General features: G+C 37.9%; 1 protein-coding gene across 1 annotated transcript in view; it reads right to left on the reverse strand.

Annotated features, from left to right (window-relative positions):
- LOC108276315 (IQ motif and SEC7 domain-containing protein 1) overlaps positions 1 to 6177 on the reverse strand; it is a 57804-nt gene extending 51627 nt beyond the window's left edge. Inside the window, exon 1 of the mRNA XM_017487897.3 lies at positions 6003 to 6177. Coding sequence (XP_017343386.1) covers positions 6003 to 6085 — 83 coding nt within the window. The 5' untranslated portion in view covers positions 6086 to 6177. The remainder of the gene's footprint in view (positions 1 to 6002) is intronic.
- Between the last annotated feature and the right edge of the window lie 9982 nt (positions 6178 to 16159).

The following is a 16159-nucleotide window of genomic DNA, read 5'->3' on the forward strand; positions in this document are numbered from 1 at the left end:
ACACTTTTGGTTCTCTACACAGGCAACATGACATCAGCCTGATTTAATCAGGGAATTCTGGGAGAATTCAGTGATTTCAGTGTCATAAGCACTCGAGGGAGCTCATTACAGCAGTGACAGGACGAGAGATCTCACCCACACACTCTGATCTCCAACACTAAAGACACGGAGTGAGCAGATATGACAGAATTGAGAGAGAGAGAGAGAGAGAGAGAGAGATTTTGACTCCAAAAATTATCAGTGTCTTATATAAGTAATAAAAGTAAATAAACAGTGTGTGTGTGTGTGTGCTACATTAAAATACTGAGTGATGAAGTTGATTATTTTCCTCTAACAGCATGTCCCCAAGTGTTTTATTCCCCTTCATAACACAGCAGCTACAAATGTTTTTTATTTACTAAAGAATGAAACGTCATACTTTTATCCATTTATAGTTACATTTAATATTCATGAAAGTGAGTTCCTGTCATCACTTACATTATAGCAGCTATAAACACTCGTTCCCTCACCATCCCTCTCTTTATTCCCTCTCTCTATTCTCTCTCTATTATCTCTCTCTCTATTCTCTCTGTATTCTCTCTCTTGAAGTTCACAAAATCTAAACAATTGTACATTTTAAAAACACGTTTATTATTAGTGGAGCGTCTGCTGTACGAGTCCGTCTGAGCTGTTACTATAGAAACCTGCGCTATTGTCAGAGCTGCTGTTATAGAAAATTAATCAACACCTTCTGACCAATCACAGTCCAGAATTTTGCAGGTGATGTGCAGATGATGAGAAGGTCAGCAGTGTGGGTTTTCTGTCTCAGTGTGGGTTTGGGCAAATGAACTCCCGCTGCTTCCCTCTGTTTAATTAGTCTTAATTATTAACGAACTGTGAGAAATTACAGTGTGTGTGTGTGTGTGTGTGTGTGTGTCTAAGACCATGGGAGTCCCAAAGGCAAGTCAAGTCATGTGGAAATGTGATTTTCATTCCTCAGAGGGATTAACGTTACAGCCCCAACAAGGCTCTTAATAAAATAACACACTTTGTTTCTTTCTTTATCTATCTATCTATCTATCTATCTATCTATCTATCTATCTATCTATCTAAATCTTAATGTCTCCCTGGACATGTGACTTTAATACATTAAAAATTATCTTCATACATTAATAATAGTTTAATATATTTTAATGTCCTAAAATTGCAGAGGAACATCTTACTTTTAACTTCATTAACAGAACCAAATGTTATATACAGACGAATATACACAAAACTCATAAACAGAATAGGAAATTCATCACAGCAACTTATATGGTGGATTTAAAACGTGTGAAAAACACGTGTAACGGTTGAAGTTTTCTGTAAGAAGATGTGCATTTATTTAACATTTAAGGAAGGACAGAGGAGTTTACTCTTCTTTGCAGTCTCTCTGTAACACAAGAAGCTGCGATTTTTTGTCTTTCAAAGACTCAAAAGATATAAAGAGAACGTAATAAATAGAAAAAAGAAAAAAGAGAAAAAGGAGAAAAAAGAGAAAAAAGAGAAGCTGGTGACAGAACGAGTGTTTATAGCTGCTATAATGCAAATTAACACGGAAACAAAAATGTCCATAAAAACCTCATATTACCAAGTTTGTGACATCGACCTAAACATGGCGACTGTATGAACATTTTAATACTCAGGTGATTATCTGATTATCTGAGAATTGTAAATAATTCAAGAATTAAAACTGAATTTAGGGTTTTTATTATGAAGCTGCTTCTGCATTATGTGTATTTGTGCCAGTGCATGTTTTATATGGAATCCTACAGGACTGTGCTTTTAATGAAGTTTTGTTTCATCACAATGGAGCGGTGAGTGAAGCTGACCACTTTCTCATCACCAGACCATCATCATCACCACCATTATCATCACCATCATCATCACCACCATCACCACCATCATCACCACCACCATCATTATCACCATCACCACCATCACAATCATCACCACCATCTGTGATGACCATCATGATCACCACCATCATCATCATCACCACCATCATCATCATCACCAGGCCATCATCAACACCATCACCACCACTATCACCAGACCATCATCACCACCATCACCATCATCATCACCATCACCACCACCATCACCAGACCATCATCACCACCATCATCATCACCATCATAATCATCATCATCATCAGGTAGAGATTAGTCATGTTAATAAATCCATGTGTAGCTCTTTAAATGTATATATTAATAACCTTAAATTAAAGCCTGTTCTATTACAAATCACTTCACATCACTCTTTCTCTCTCTCTCTCTCTCTCTCTCACACACACACACACACACTCCGCCCCCTCCACTCTCTCACTGTTATGCAAGTTTATGCAATCTGATAGAGAGTTATGTAAGCAATAAACGAAAAGAGATAAACAGACAAGGAGATAGGGAAAGAGAGAGACAGAGGGAGACAGACAGGGAAAGAGAGACAGAGAGAGACAGACAGAAAGACAGAGGGAGACAGAGAGGGAAAGAGAGAGACAGAGAGCGACAGACAGGGGAGGAAAGAGAGAGAATGACAGAGAGACAGATCCTCCAGTAGGCGGATCCAGAGTCTATCCCGGGAATACTGGCCGTGAGGCGGGAATACACTCCGGATAGAGCACCAGTCAATCGCAGGGCACCAAACACATAGATTCACACAATCTTTCACACCTATCATGTTTTCAGGAGATGGAAGGAAACCAGAAAACCCAGAGGAAACCCACATAGATACAGGGGGAACATGTGAGACTTCAGTTTCATTGTGTATAATGAGGGTGTAATTAATACATTTCCAGTAAAACAGTCATGATGGACAGACTGGGGACTGAGGTTATAAAACATTCACTATAGAGCACACAGTTGTATAGAACATTTCTGTACACTGTATACACAATTCTACCAGGAAGGAAGGATCTGGGGTTTTTCAGGTTTGAAAAGCTCGAAAGATCCAAAGAGAAGGAAGAGAAAGAGAAAGAGGGAAAAGAAAGAGAGAACAATAGACTGAGTGAAAGTGAAAGACAAATTAACAGAAAGCATAGAGAAAATGAAAGATAAAGAAAACAAAAGTGAAAGAAAGACAAGTAGAGTGCAACAGCAACGCCATCGACAGGGATTTCACCTTGATATGACCTTGATCCTGTTTGGATCAATTCCAAAATCTAACCAGTTTATCTGCTTATGATGATAATTTCATATAAATCCAGCTAATTCAGTCTTCTGATCACTAAACAGAGATTCTGTACAGGTTTCTGTTGTTAAGACCAAGATTCGTACCTCTCTCGTTCAGCGAATTGGTTGAGTCATTTGATTCGCACCTTTCTCATTAAATGAATCGGTTCAGTCATTTGATTCGCTCCTCTCTTGTTCAGTGAAATGACTGAGTCATTTGAGTCATTTGAGCTCATTTAGTCCAGTGTGTGTAGTAGGAGTGTGTGTTGGACTGGGTGTGAAAAATAACTAAACACAAACATAAGTACACACACATAATAAAATAACACAAACGATACATGACTCATGCTGTTTGAATTAGTGAACAAATCTGAGCGACTCAATTAACTGAAGTGAGTCAAATGATCTGAGTCACTGAAATGAATTCCAAATACTGACTATTTCGCATTCCGGGGTTTGTGCGTTTTTTTCATTTGGTTGCCATGGTTTTGTCCGTTTTCTGATACAAGCCCTGCACCTTTTTCCCTGAGGTGTATGAAGGGATAGCATCCATTTCTGTACACTTCTATAAATACAGTTTTTTTTTTTAATCACACAGTAAGATAAAAATTACACACTTATGTGACATGACACGCAAAATAAGCCGAGAAACAACTCAAGCAAAAATATTGAGCTTAAATGAATCATTTTTAGTTCTAAAACTCAAGCGTTCACTCCATTCCATTTTAATCTCAATTCATATCCGGATTTCTGTAAAGCTGCTTTGTGACAATCACCATTGTTAAAAGTGCTATGCATAAATAAAAAAGTTTTTTCTACTTTCAGCTAGCACACTTGATTCTATAAATGAGATTAAATTGTGATTAGCATTTAAAAGCCATTTTACTTCCTGATTCCTGACTGTTAGACCACAGCGTACAATCACACACACTAGAAAAAAAACACACATCATTAAAAAGGTACATTAAGCAGCGATGTGAAAGCAGTGATAACTCACCAAAGTCGGCCGAAATGTTGTTAATTCAGCTTTAACAGGAGGTCACAAAACTCTGTTCACTCAGACGACGTAGAAACACCAGACAGAGTCTGAGATGTGTAGATGTGTAGTCTGACACCAAACAGATCACCACATACTGTATACACATATTCCCTTTTTAAAACTTCACACACGAGGATGAACTGATATTAAAACGATATAAAAATAAAGTTTTCTTCTTTTTCTTCTTCTCCAAACTCTATTTCTAAGCTCTGAATCGGTGAGGAGAACACTAGACACTGGACGCACACGGCGTAAATAAATTATTCTGTGTCCTGCGTCAGACCGGATCGGATCACATCAGGTTTCTCAAGTTCTCAGAGTCACAGCTGATCCTGCACGATACGTGATGGCTTAAACAAAAGAAAAAAAACTTCAACAATCTTCATGATCCTCTCTTGCTCATGTCCCAAATCCCTCCCTGATAAAAAACATAAAACCAGGACATTCATCAAAACGGAGAAGAAGCACGTGGCGAATCTTTTCTAGGTAACAGAAAGAGATTGAGTTTCATAATGACGTCACATTCAGAATGTCAGCGTGCTCCAGCAGGTCAGTGAAGAGATGTAGTGAGTTACTGTACATCTCTCTGTAGTGCAGATGCACTTAAAGCATCGAATGATGCAATATTACGATTCAATTCTGTACAAACAACTTGATTTTATTCATTGAAACAAGCCTTAAAGAGCTACTCATGAACAATGTGGTTAAACACCTTAAACAGAATCGTCTCTTATAGTAAATCACGAAAGAAATTTTTCATTACTAGGGTATTTTTCCAAAAAAAAAGAAAAAAAGAATGGTGATTCATAATTCGACAGACGCACCCGTCTACAATCTCTCAGAAACCCGACATCATCCGCACTGTGAAGCATGGTGGTGGCAGCATCCGATTTAACTCCAGAGAATCTTCACAACCATGTCATAAAGACCGCAGCGCTGTTAAATTCTGCATCCTGATTGGGCAGAAGGTGTCGATTCATTTTCGATAAAGAAATGCAGCTGCAAATCACAGCTTTAATATTAATGTGCTTGTTCTAATACGTTATCGTTTCTATAGTAACAGATGCTACACGCAGATGCTCCACTAGTAGTAAATGCAGTTTAAAAATTGTTGATGTAGTGAAGTTTTCAGAAATTTAGCATGTATGGAAGGAGTCTCCAGTGTCAGCGCTGTGTAACAGTCGGAGGTAAAGCTGTAAGTTTTAAAGCTGTAAGTTCAGGACCGAGGAGTTTACGGTTCTTTGCAGTTTCTCGATAACATGCGTAACAAACTGAGGGTTTTTTTGTCTAATTAACTTCAGGAGAGATAAAAAGAGAGAGGGAACGACATTTTTAGAAGGCTAGTGTTGTCATGATGGATGATTTATAGTGAGTCAGAAAAAAATTATACCGTTATTAAATCTTGCCTCTAGTATGGACCACATTAAAGAGAATATTAATATACAGTATATTAATACATTACATTTATATTTATTTATTCAGCAGATGCTTTTATCCAAAGAGACTTACAAATGAGAAAATAGAAGCAAAGCGATATATCGAGCAGAGAACAATACAAGTAGTGCTACTGTACAAATGAGTGTCCCGAAATCAACAAACGCATATATATTATATATTCATTCAACACCATGAAGATGCAGCAGATGTCCTCTAAAATTCTCTAAAGCCTTTTGTTGTGCAGCCAAAACGGTTAAAATGAAGACTTGTGAGAATTTCAAACGCACAAACGTGTTCGTAAACCGCGTTTGTGATACGCAAACGGCGTGAGCTCCTACCTTTTAGTTCTTACAGAGATGCAGTACTTCCACATGCCACTCCACAGAGTCGTAACATCACTCACCAGCACACGCGACATCATCCACGGAGGAAAAAAACCACGACGTGTTAAATACGAAAATGTCTAAATCTGACACACAGGTGGCATTTCTCTGAAAACAAAAGCGCTAGTCTAGGAAACCGCTTCCTCTTTCTCTGCACTTTCCACAGATTTCATCAGCGCTCGTAACAGAAAGTGAAATTTTATTCTGCAGCTGGAGTTGTTGTTCTCGTGTGGGCCGAGATGGAGGTTTGGATTCGACCAGGTTAGGCGAAAAAAAAAATCCAAAGTTATTTTAATGTAAAAAACGACAACAAGGAAAGAGATTAAAGTAATCCTGTCTTCGATGAGATCTTATTTTCCTTCTTCCACCCTTTAGTTTGTGCTGGTTTTCCTCCTCAGTCGGGCCCTCATGGAAACGACTTGCATGTTCCAACAACAACAACTGGAACCGGGCGTGATTCCAAACATGCCTCGCCTTCGGCCTCCGTGGAGGATCTGATCGCCGAGTTCGAGAGGTTCGAGGGGTTAAAATGAGGCTGGAGTTAAATTCAACCAGAACACAAACACAGAAAAACAAAGCACAGGCGTGTTATTGTACAGCAAGAAACGGAGTACAGGAGCGTCGTTGTTCTCGCAGGCGTTGACGGAGTTACGTTTAAAGTGTCTACATTTCTGTAGATGCCATTTCTCTACAGCATAATGAGGCCTTTCAGACTTTACACTGCCACAGCTGTACTGGAAAGACGTAATGGTTCTAACACGTACGAATACAGAAAGAGTCTGAGCAAAACCCTGCTGTGACAAGAACACAGAAGCTGGATTACCTGCGAAGCGTACAATAATCCCCATTATGCACAGATTTACAGAGCAAAGTGAATATTTCTTTAGTTCTAAATACACCACAGCGTTGCTGAGTTCTGGATTCTGATTGGTCAGAAGGTGTTGATTCGTTTTCTATAACAGCGGCTCTGAGAGTAGTGCAGGTTTATATTAATGCGCTCATCCTAAAACGTTATCGTTTCTATAGAAACGGCTCACTCACAGGAGCGTGTACCGATAAAAGACAGAATAAAGTCAGGCTGGCGAGGGAAAGACTGTTTATAGCTGCTATATCATTTGTTAGAACAAGAACTAAACTGTTTAGTAACTATTAAGGGATAAAAAGTATGTTGTTCTTCAATAAGTGTTCTTTGTAATCATTGGTAAGAGGAATAAAACACTTGGGGGCGTGCTGTTTGAGGAAAACTAAACTTCAGGGTGAGAATTGTAACTCCGCTTCACCGCACCACCGCCTTTCCTATAACAGCCCCGCCCACAAGTGCTTCTTTCCTCACTTAAAATCTAAAACACTGATCAAACAATACGAAAAGTTATAAACGGTTCTAGCGAAGCCATATATGGTGTATTTAACCGTCTAGTTCATTCAATGAGGACGAACAGAAACCTTCATAGACACCGTGTGAACACGTTTTTACACGTTTTTGTTCTTTTCATGGCAATAAAATTATGTCACTTATAAACGCAACACCTTTACGTGTGGAACAGCAATCAGCAGAGACGATTAGATCCTGACTCGGAGTAATGAGGAGTGGTTTAGCAAAGTGACGTATAAATCAATGCGACTCAGGAAGAATCATTACGGTGTGTTTGTAATTCCAATGCAGGATAATCCACGACGAGGACGATATAACACACGAGGGAAGAGTGAATTTTATGATTAATATCAGCAGTGCAGTTTGTATTTGAGCCACAATGACATGTGGAGACCCACAGGGTTGTGTTTTAGTCCTGCTGCTGTTCTCTCTTTATACACAGACACTTTTAGACATTTAATCCACAGAAATAATGTCTGTTTTTCACTTCTGGATGCCAACAGGATTAAATAACAATAATAAATAAAGTAATAACGTAATAAAAAGGTACAGTCCTAGTCTGGAACAACTGTAATAAATTTGAGTTAGATAACTCTGAGATCGACACGCTGAGAACGCTCCACGTTGGGACGGATTTACAGGAAGTTAAACCCAATTTCACGGTTGAAAGTTTGTACAAATTTACACCAGTTTCAACTGAACGGATACGGCAAAGACGTCCATATTTAATTCATTTTTATCCTCATTTAATCCCCAGCTTTAACTTTTTGACTTTGGAAAGGATTCACATGGAAATTTTATGTGAAATAGATCACTAAATCAGCAGCGAAGCTTGTTTTTGAGACAGAAAGGGAATAAAAGATAAAATATTAACAAGGCATCCCACAAGTTTCCGTTTTAGGCCCGCTTTTGTTCGTTCTTTATAGACAGCCTTTTGGACGTCTAATGCACAAAGAAGATTTTGCTTCTGTACTACACTCATGATATACAATATTATTTATTAATTGTTTTGGAGGACAAAGTGTTCAAATGAGCTTAAATAAAATTCAATGCGATAAATAAAATAAATCAAACTAAATTTAAAAATTAAAATATAATAGAACTATAATAATATTTATAATGTAATATAAAATATATAAAATACAATAATAACTATACATCCATAATGTAATTGTACAGTAAACAACTGCGAACACAGAACCCTCGTTTCCAGGAGGATTCTCAACAGGAGATTAAAAATAAATAAATAAATCAAATGCAGGTGATTAAATGAATTTGTGTCCTGAACTAAAGCTCGGCTCAAACAATAAATTCAGCTCAGCACTTTGCTTACCTTTTAAAAAAGCCACTCGGAGGCTGCAGACACAGAAACTGCCAATAATCTAAGCACAGAGCTTTGAACCGTGACATCGTCAGGGACTCAGCGTCTCGTGGTCAGGTGGTGAAATGAGGAATATCCATCATCATCATCATCATCATCATCATCACCTGCACCCAAACAGGGACCACAAATTCATAATACACCTGAGAGCACGCTTAGCGGTTACACTGAGTTCCTGCTACGCCGAGCGGCCATGACGGCGCCTCGCTGAAGCGCTCCATGCTGAAGAAGACACTCAAAATCCTCCTCAGTGCACTGGGACTGGAGTGCAGGTTCCTCTGAGCTGTGTGTCGAGGAATCGCTAAAACCTTCCCAAATGTGTATTGTGGAATTCCAGGGTCACGGATTCACGGATGAGCTTCATCCATCACATGTAGACTGTAGACCTACTACAAGCTACACGTGTACAGTATGTGTGTGTATGTGTGTGTGTGTCTGCACCATTCCTGTCCCACAAGTGGTGAACATCTGCAGAAGGTCATCACCAGCGTATAGGAGAACACCTCTTCCGCCTCCTCCTCCTCACCGTCACTCTGCAGTCGAGCGTCTCCCGGCTTCTCGCGTGTGATTCTCAGCTCTTCTGCAGCCGAAAGCTCAGCTCTCAGACATGCCAAATTCCCGGTTGCCAGGCAACACCATCACTACTGAACTTGCAAATGATTGTCTGACAGCTGCTGATTGGCCAGAGCAGTCAGAGAGGCGGGGATTACTGCATCTCCTGTGCGATGATGTCATTGGAACAGAATGAAGAGATGTTCGCTGTACTACATGTGAAATTAGTCTCTGTGCCGTGGTTTTGCTTAATAAGCATCTACAGACGCCTGAGAACGCGTTTCTGAAGCAATTTTTATTCTTAAACGTGAAGCAGGAGGATGAAGAATCGAAATCTCAGAAATGTATTATTTATTTACTCTTTAATTTCAATTCATTTCCTCTTTATATTTTAACCAGCTTTAACTGCAAGTCAGTGTTAACTTTGCAATTTCTTTCACCAACACACACACAAAGTTTATCCTCGTTGCCCTCCCGAGACCTGAACTTTATCATCATGTATTTTTAATTCCTCTTTGCTCTGGTAAGTATCAGAACTCGTTACTCAATCATGAGGAGGAACGTGTTATTTTTTAATCTGGGTTTTTATATTTCATTTCTATTACTGCAAAGCAAATAAACTGTGTGTCCAGGATTTTCATGTTGGTTAACAGGTTTCCTACATTACCCATAAAGCCGTGCTGATAGCAGTCTAAGTGGATACTTCATGTTTACCTAAAGAGTGTGATGCAGCGGCACTTTAGTGTTTTAGTCTGTCCAGCTCGCTCACCTCATCACCAGTACTTCCAAAGCTTTCACACTAATTCCTCCGTCAATGTCGACACACTCATCAGTGTGGAGTTAAGCGCACAGGGAGGGGTTCATTATTATAGATTTAAAGTTTTATGAACATTCCACAATGCTTCATATATTCACAGCTCACAGCTATAATGTGCAATGCATGTGTACACACACACACACACACACACACACACACACACACACACACACACACACACACACACACACACAGCTGCATATAAAAGTATTCCAGAAGTGAGAACAGCTCATTTAAGTTTCTGTTAGTTTCAGTTTCTGGTCTTTAAAAAAAATATTTTTATATTTCTGCAGGTTTCTGTTCAACCTGCTCGCTCAAAACATTTTCCTGCTAATTGTCTTAGAAAAAACTGCACACTCCCTCAGGCGCAAATACAAACGCTTAGAAAAACCCAAGCAGTACGAGCGAGAGCTGCAGAGAGTTTTAGACACGTCAGTGACCTTACGTTTTAAAAATTGAGTTTAAACGGTCTCTAGCCACAGAGGATGAACAGGATGAATCATCGCCTCTAGTTAATCTGAGAGTACTCATTCTGACCCGGACAGAATCAGAACCACCGAGCACAGAGACATGATCCATTTAACTCTCAATTACAAATCTGCAACCTGGTTAACAACTGGATTAAAAATCGTCGAGTGGAGCTGAGCTTTCGCGTATTGAAACCAGGATCTAGAACCAGGTTAAAGAAATTCTCACTCTGTCCTTCATTTTCAGACCAAAAAACCCAAAAAAACTCAAAGTATCCAAGATTCCTATTTAAATGTAATGTTAAATAAAGTCAATCAACCTAAACATGTGCTTCTTTAGTTTTCCATCAGTGAAGTCATGGAAACGCAGCTACCAGTTTAGTGTCTTACGCTGAACCTGTGTCGAAATATCACCGATTAGTTCAGTAAATTGAGTATAAAAAATAAATACACATACAAATTAATTATGAATTATATCATCATCATCATCTATATCATCATCATCTAAATTACTTCTAATACACAGCCCCGCCTTCAAAATGTATTCAGGCCATACCCCCTACCTACAAAGAAATAAAGTCATTCAGTTTTAAGTTTTTACACCTTGACTGTTTTAATGTTTGATCTCTTTTTATGTCCTTTTTGTCACATTTATAGATAAAATTGCATCAGAAACGACACTAACATAACAAAATTACTAGCTATTAGTAACTACACTAAGCTAGCCTTACACTTTACATTTAAACGCACGTCATAAAAAAATTTGTAAGTCTTAATTTAGTTGTAAGTTGAGATCAGAGGTTTAGAAAGTATAATATGACGTTATTGACGCGATTAAAGATGGCCGACGGCAAAGTGCTTTCAGCGTGAGAAATTTCTGATCTCAAGTCCAGCAATAATCATCCCTGCAGGATTTAGCGATTTTGCGATCGCAGAAATTAACGCAAAAATCAAGAAAACTCCTCAATATTCAGAGGAGCTCACGAGATTTCAAAATGACCGCAGATTTTCCACTGATTTGTGCCGAGACGCGTCACGTGATGTCATCACGACGCGCATTCAGCCAAAGTGTTCTTCCATTCACACGTGTCGACCACGAGTAGAGCTAAAAGGTCTTGTTTACAAACACACAAACAAACAAACAAACAAACATCACTGCTAAAGACCGCACAAAACAATTTCGTGAGATTGTTATTTTGCCAATTCAAGTAGGTTTCCGCAATAAAAAAAGCACAAAAAAACTCTCTGACGGAGTAAACAGGAGGACGACAAACTCACGGGACAGCCACGCACATGCTAGAGACGACGACTATAAATGAAACGTGTTACTTCAAGCTCAATTTGTGTTTGTGTGTGTTTATGGAGACATGCGATCACACAGAATACAATGAAATTTGATTACAATCGATTGCAGTTGCGGTGTGATCAGGAACTACCGTAAAAAGAGCGATGTAAAGGTTAGAGGCTGAGGGACCGCGTGTACCTTTCATTTCTGCCCAAATTTTTTTAATGTGACCTTAAAATAGATTTCTTTAAGCCTAGTGCATGTGGTGTAAAAACCCATACGTTTAAACACTGAACTCGGACACCATGACACAGGGCGATCTGTCAGCAAGAAAAAGCACAGAGAGAAAGAAGAATAAAAAGGTGGAAAGCAGAAGGATTGGTGTTTGACACTGCAAACGTGACTGCAGATGTAAGAAGCTCTAACCCGTTTACATCACTGCTGCATTACCAGACACACTTTCCCTCTGGAGGACACCTACTGCAGTGACCTGATTACACTGCGCCCCCTAGAGGCAAACTGCATGCACTACACTACACTACACTACCCTACACTACACTACAGAGTCTTCTCAGGTCGACATTTCTGTATTAATTCTTTATTCTAATATTTTGAGATACTGGATTTTTGATTTCTGTGAGCTGTAAGCTGTAACCATCGAGATTAAAACAAAAATCTTTGTTTTTTGTTTGTTTTTTGGCTTTGAAATATTTCACTGTATGCGTAATGAATGTAGAATATATGAAAGTTCCACTTTTTAATTAAATTATAGGAAAAATATTACTTTTTTCAGCATATTCACTTTTTTTTTTAGATTTTACTTTTCTTTATTTATACTAGACGTTTCTAAACAAAGTTACAGACAGCAAAGAGTTAATAAAATAAAATAAAAAAAGAAATATATAAATACTATAATCAGTGAAAAAAATAAGAATGAAAAATAAACACAAAAAAGGTAAAATCAGAGAATAATGTCATGAATAAAAAATTAATTAATTATAAATTAATTAATATTAAACTCAATAAATTAAAAATAAAACAATTTTAAATACCCACATTAGCTTTATGCAGTGATCATGACAATAATAATTTAGAACCAACTTTGAGAATTTAAGGACAAAATATCACATTTACAGCACAGCTTAGGCACAATAATAATAATAATAATAATAATAATAATAATAGTAATAATAATAAATAATTGTTATATTTATATATGTATAATTATATGGTTATAAAGTTTATATAATTTTTTGCTTGTATTTCCTCATTTGTAAGTCACTTTGGATAAAAGCGTCCGTTAAATGAATAAATGTAAATGTAATTGAATATAATAATTGTGATTTTATATATATATATATATATATATATATATATATATATATATATATATATATATATATATATATACATATATATATACACACACACCCATATATATCACATTTAATTATAAATATAAAAGTAATAATGATTATAATGATAACAAATAAGTAAATAAATAAATCATTTTCAAATGATTGTTAACAGAAAGAGATACTAAACCAGTGTCTAAAAAATAAATATTTTATTTGCATTTTATTACATTTCAGTTTAACATGCCACTTCAACGTCACATTCATCTACATTTTTTATTTCTTTAGTCTTGGTTATGTTTTTTTTTCCCTGCAGTGCGACTTCCTGCTGCTCTTAAACACTAATTAGTGCTGTGTGATGCGAAAATATCATTCTGAATAAATTAAAGATTTATAAGTGTTTCATCTACATTATTACTCACACTGAACGAAGTCACGCATTTGACATTTAAATTTTTCTTCACCAATTATTTCATATTCTTCCTTAATTATTGTTTAATACTAAATAACTCTTTTGTTGTCAAAATCTCAGTAAAATTCAATATTGCATTATTTCATGCATTGTGAAACATTGTGGGGTTTTTTTGTTGGTCTTTTTGGTACCACTGACGATTATATGATGAACGATTTACCCATAAACAAATATAACATTTTAATTATGATGTTTGCACAAGAAAAAATGTATTATTTTCTAATCCTTATAAACTTGTGTGTGTGATTATTAATAATTCTTTAAAACATGCAGCACTTCACTGGATAACTCTTAACATTTCCTTGCTGTCTAAAATGGAAAAATGAGGAGAAATGACACACATTCCGATTAAAATTCCCAAAACCCGGTGGCGGTTCAGACGATACACACACACACACACACACACACACACACACTGTATAGTTCCACATGCACATGGGAGATAAAACAGTCCATAAAAGACAGGTTTGAAGAGGAAGACGGAGGAGTCGTAGGCCGGCCCGAGATTCTGCTTTTCTCTCCGCTATCTGGACAGACCGCTGCTCCCAGAGGACGGACAGCAGAACCGGTGAAGATCGTTATCTTCCCTGGCAGAAAAGCAGAACACACGCAGTACACAGAGACACAAAATGGCTGCTGGAAGGAACTCGGTACGGAACGGTGGTTGTGATGTGATGATCGAGCAGCCAGAGCGTGAGGAAGAGAGCATGATGCATGACGCACGATGCATGATGAAGCAAACAGGAAGTGTTTCATACAATGTGATGTTTTCCCCCCCCGCTGTGTGAACACACTGCATCTGATGCTCTGCTAGAATTCATGTCTAATTAGCGTTCTCGCTACTGCTTTATGAAACTCGATGTTAGAACACAGAATGTTCCTGAGAAGTGGAGAAAAGTGTGAAAAAAGAGGTCAAGGGTAGCTCTCAGTATGATCACCACCACCACCACCACCATGCTTCACAGACACAGCAGAGATGGTGTTCTCATAGTGTTGGGTTCAAGTTTATATTTTGGTTTCATCAGACCAGAGAAAACTTTTCACTCTTTCATCAAGTCCAGCTTTGTGGAGGGTCCAGGCTCTGGCTGTCCCATGAACAGCCTTTCCAAACCTGAGCTGTGGCTCTCTCCCGCTCCTTCAGAGTTACCCATGACCTCTTGGTTGTTTCTCAGAATAATCCCCTCTTTACTTACTCACTGACATTTAGTGAACTGTCTCCTTTGTGTATTTTAACCTCCAAACCCTGACTGATACCTTCAGGGAACTTAAAACCTGGATTTGTTTTGATCGCTCACATGATACTTTAATTACCTTCATGCCGACTCCTTTCATCTGATCCTGAGACTTTTCACGGAAACTGAATTAATTTACAGATTTCACAGTGATGGGGGGGGGGGGGGGGGGGGGGGTTGCTGAATATTTATGCAACCACAACTTTTTATTTTTACCTAGTTTTGCAAACTATATAGATTTTTCCCCTCACATCAATTGTTTTTTAAAAATGTAGATTCATAACATATAATCAAATCAAACTTTTCGATTTCATTTCTGGAACATTTCAGTTCCAGATTGCAACACTACACCAAGTAGGAAAATTCGAAGGGGGTGAATACTTATGCACAGCACCATACGAGATCCGGGTTACTAGTTCTTCCTACAGCAAGTCAATAATAAATGAAATAACTGTATAATTAAGCAGCACTTGATTGTCTCAAGGGGAAATGAAAGTGTTGTAATGAGGTTTAATTGAATTCATTATGTTTACAATATTACAAAAAATATTTAATGAAAACGTAAAAAGCAGTCGGAATTCAGCCTGTTCTAATTTAGACAGGAAATACACATGCATCTTAACAGGAAATGAGTGAGCAAAGTCAGCAAATGTAGCTATGATCCATGGGGGATGTGTATTTTACATGGTATTTTTCTAAATGCTATTTTAGGTGAAGTACCAGCGTAAAACAAACAAACCAGCGTAAAACAAAATCTGAGAAATAACATAAAATATTACAATTTAACTTGTCCCAGAACCCTGAAATGCTAACATGGCTAATAATGAAGTCATGCCAGTTAATACGCGATCATGCTAACTAGTCAAGCTTAGCATGCAATCGTTTCACTAACGTTTAGCCATGTTACCATTTGTACGAGATGTTTGTTCGGCTGAATAAAGCGATGCGAGGTTGCGATTTAGCGATGAATCGAGTTAGGCTAAGTGTTTGGGACTAGCGTGACGCTTACCTGCACTCTTTGAGAGGCGCAGGCACGGCTAGCTGCTTATTGTACAACGGAGCTGGACAGCAATACTGGTGCAAAGTATCTACAGACCTACGACACAAGGAGAAACATACAGTCAGAAAGTCAAGGAGAGCGTCTGCGTTTATTTATTTACACGGGAAAAATAGATTTGA

The sequence above is a fragment of the Ictalurus punctatus genome, chromosome 15, assembly GCF_001660625.3.
Source record: "Ictalurus punctatus breed USDA103 chromosome 15, Coco_2.0, whole genome shotgun sequence".
NCBI lineage: Eukaryota > Metazoa > Chordata > Actinopteri > Siluriformes > Ictaluridae > Ictalurus > Ictalurus punctatus.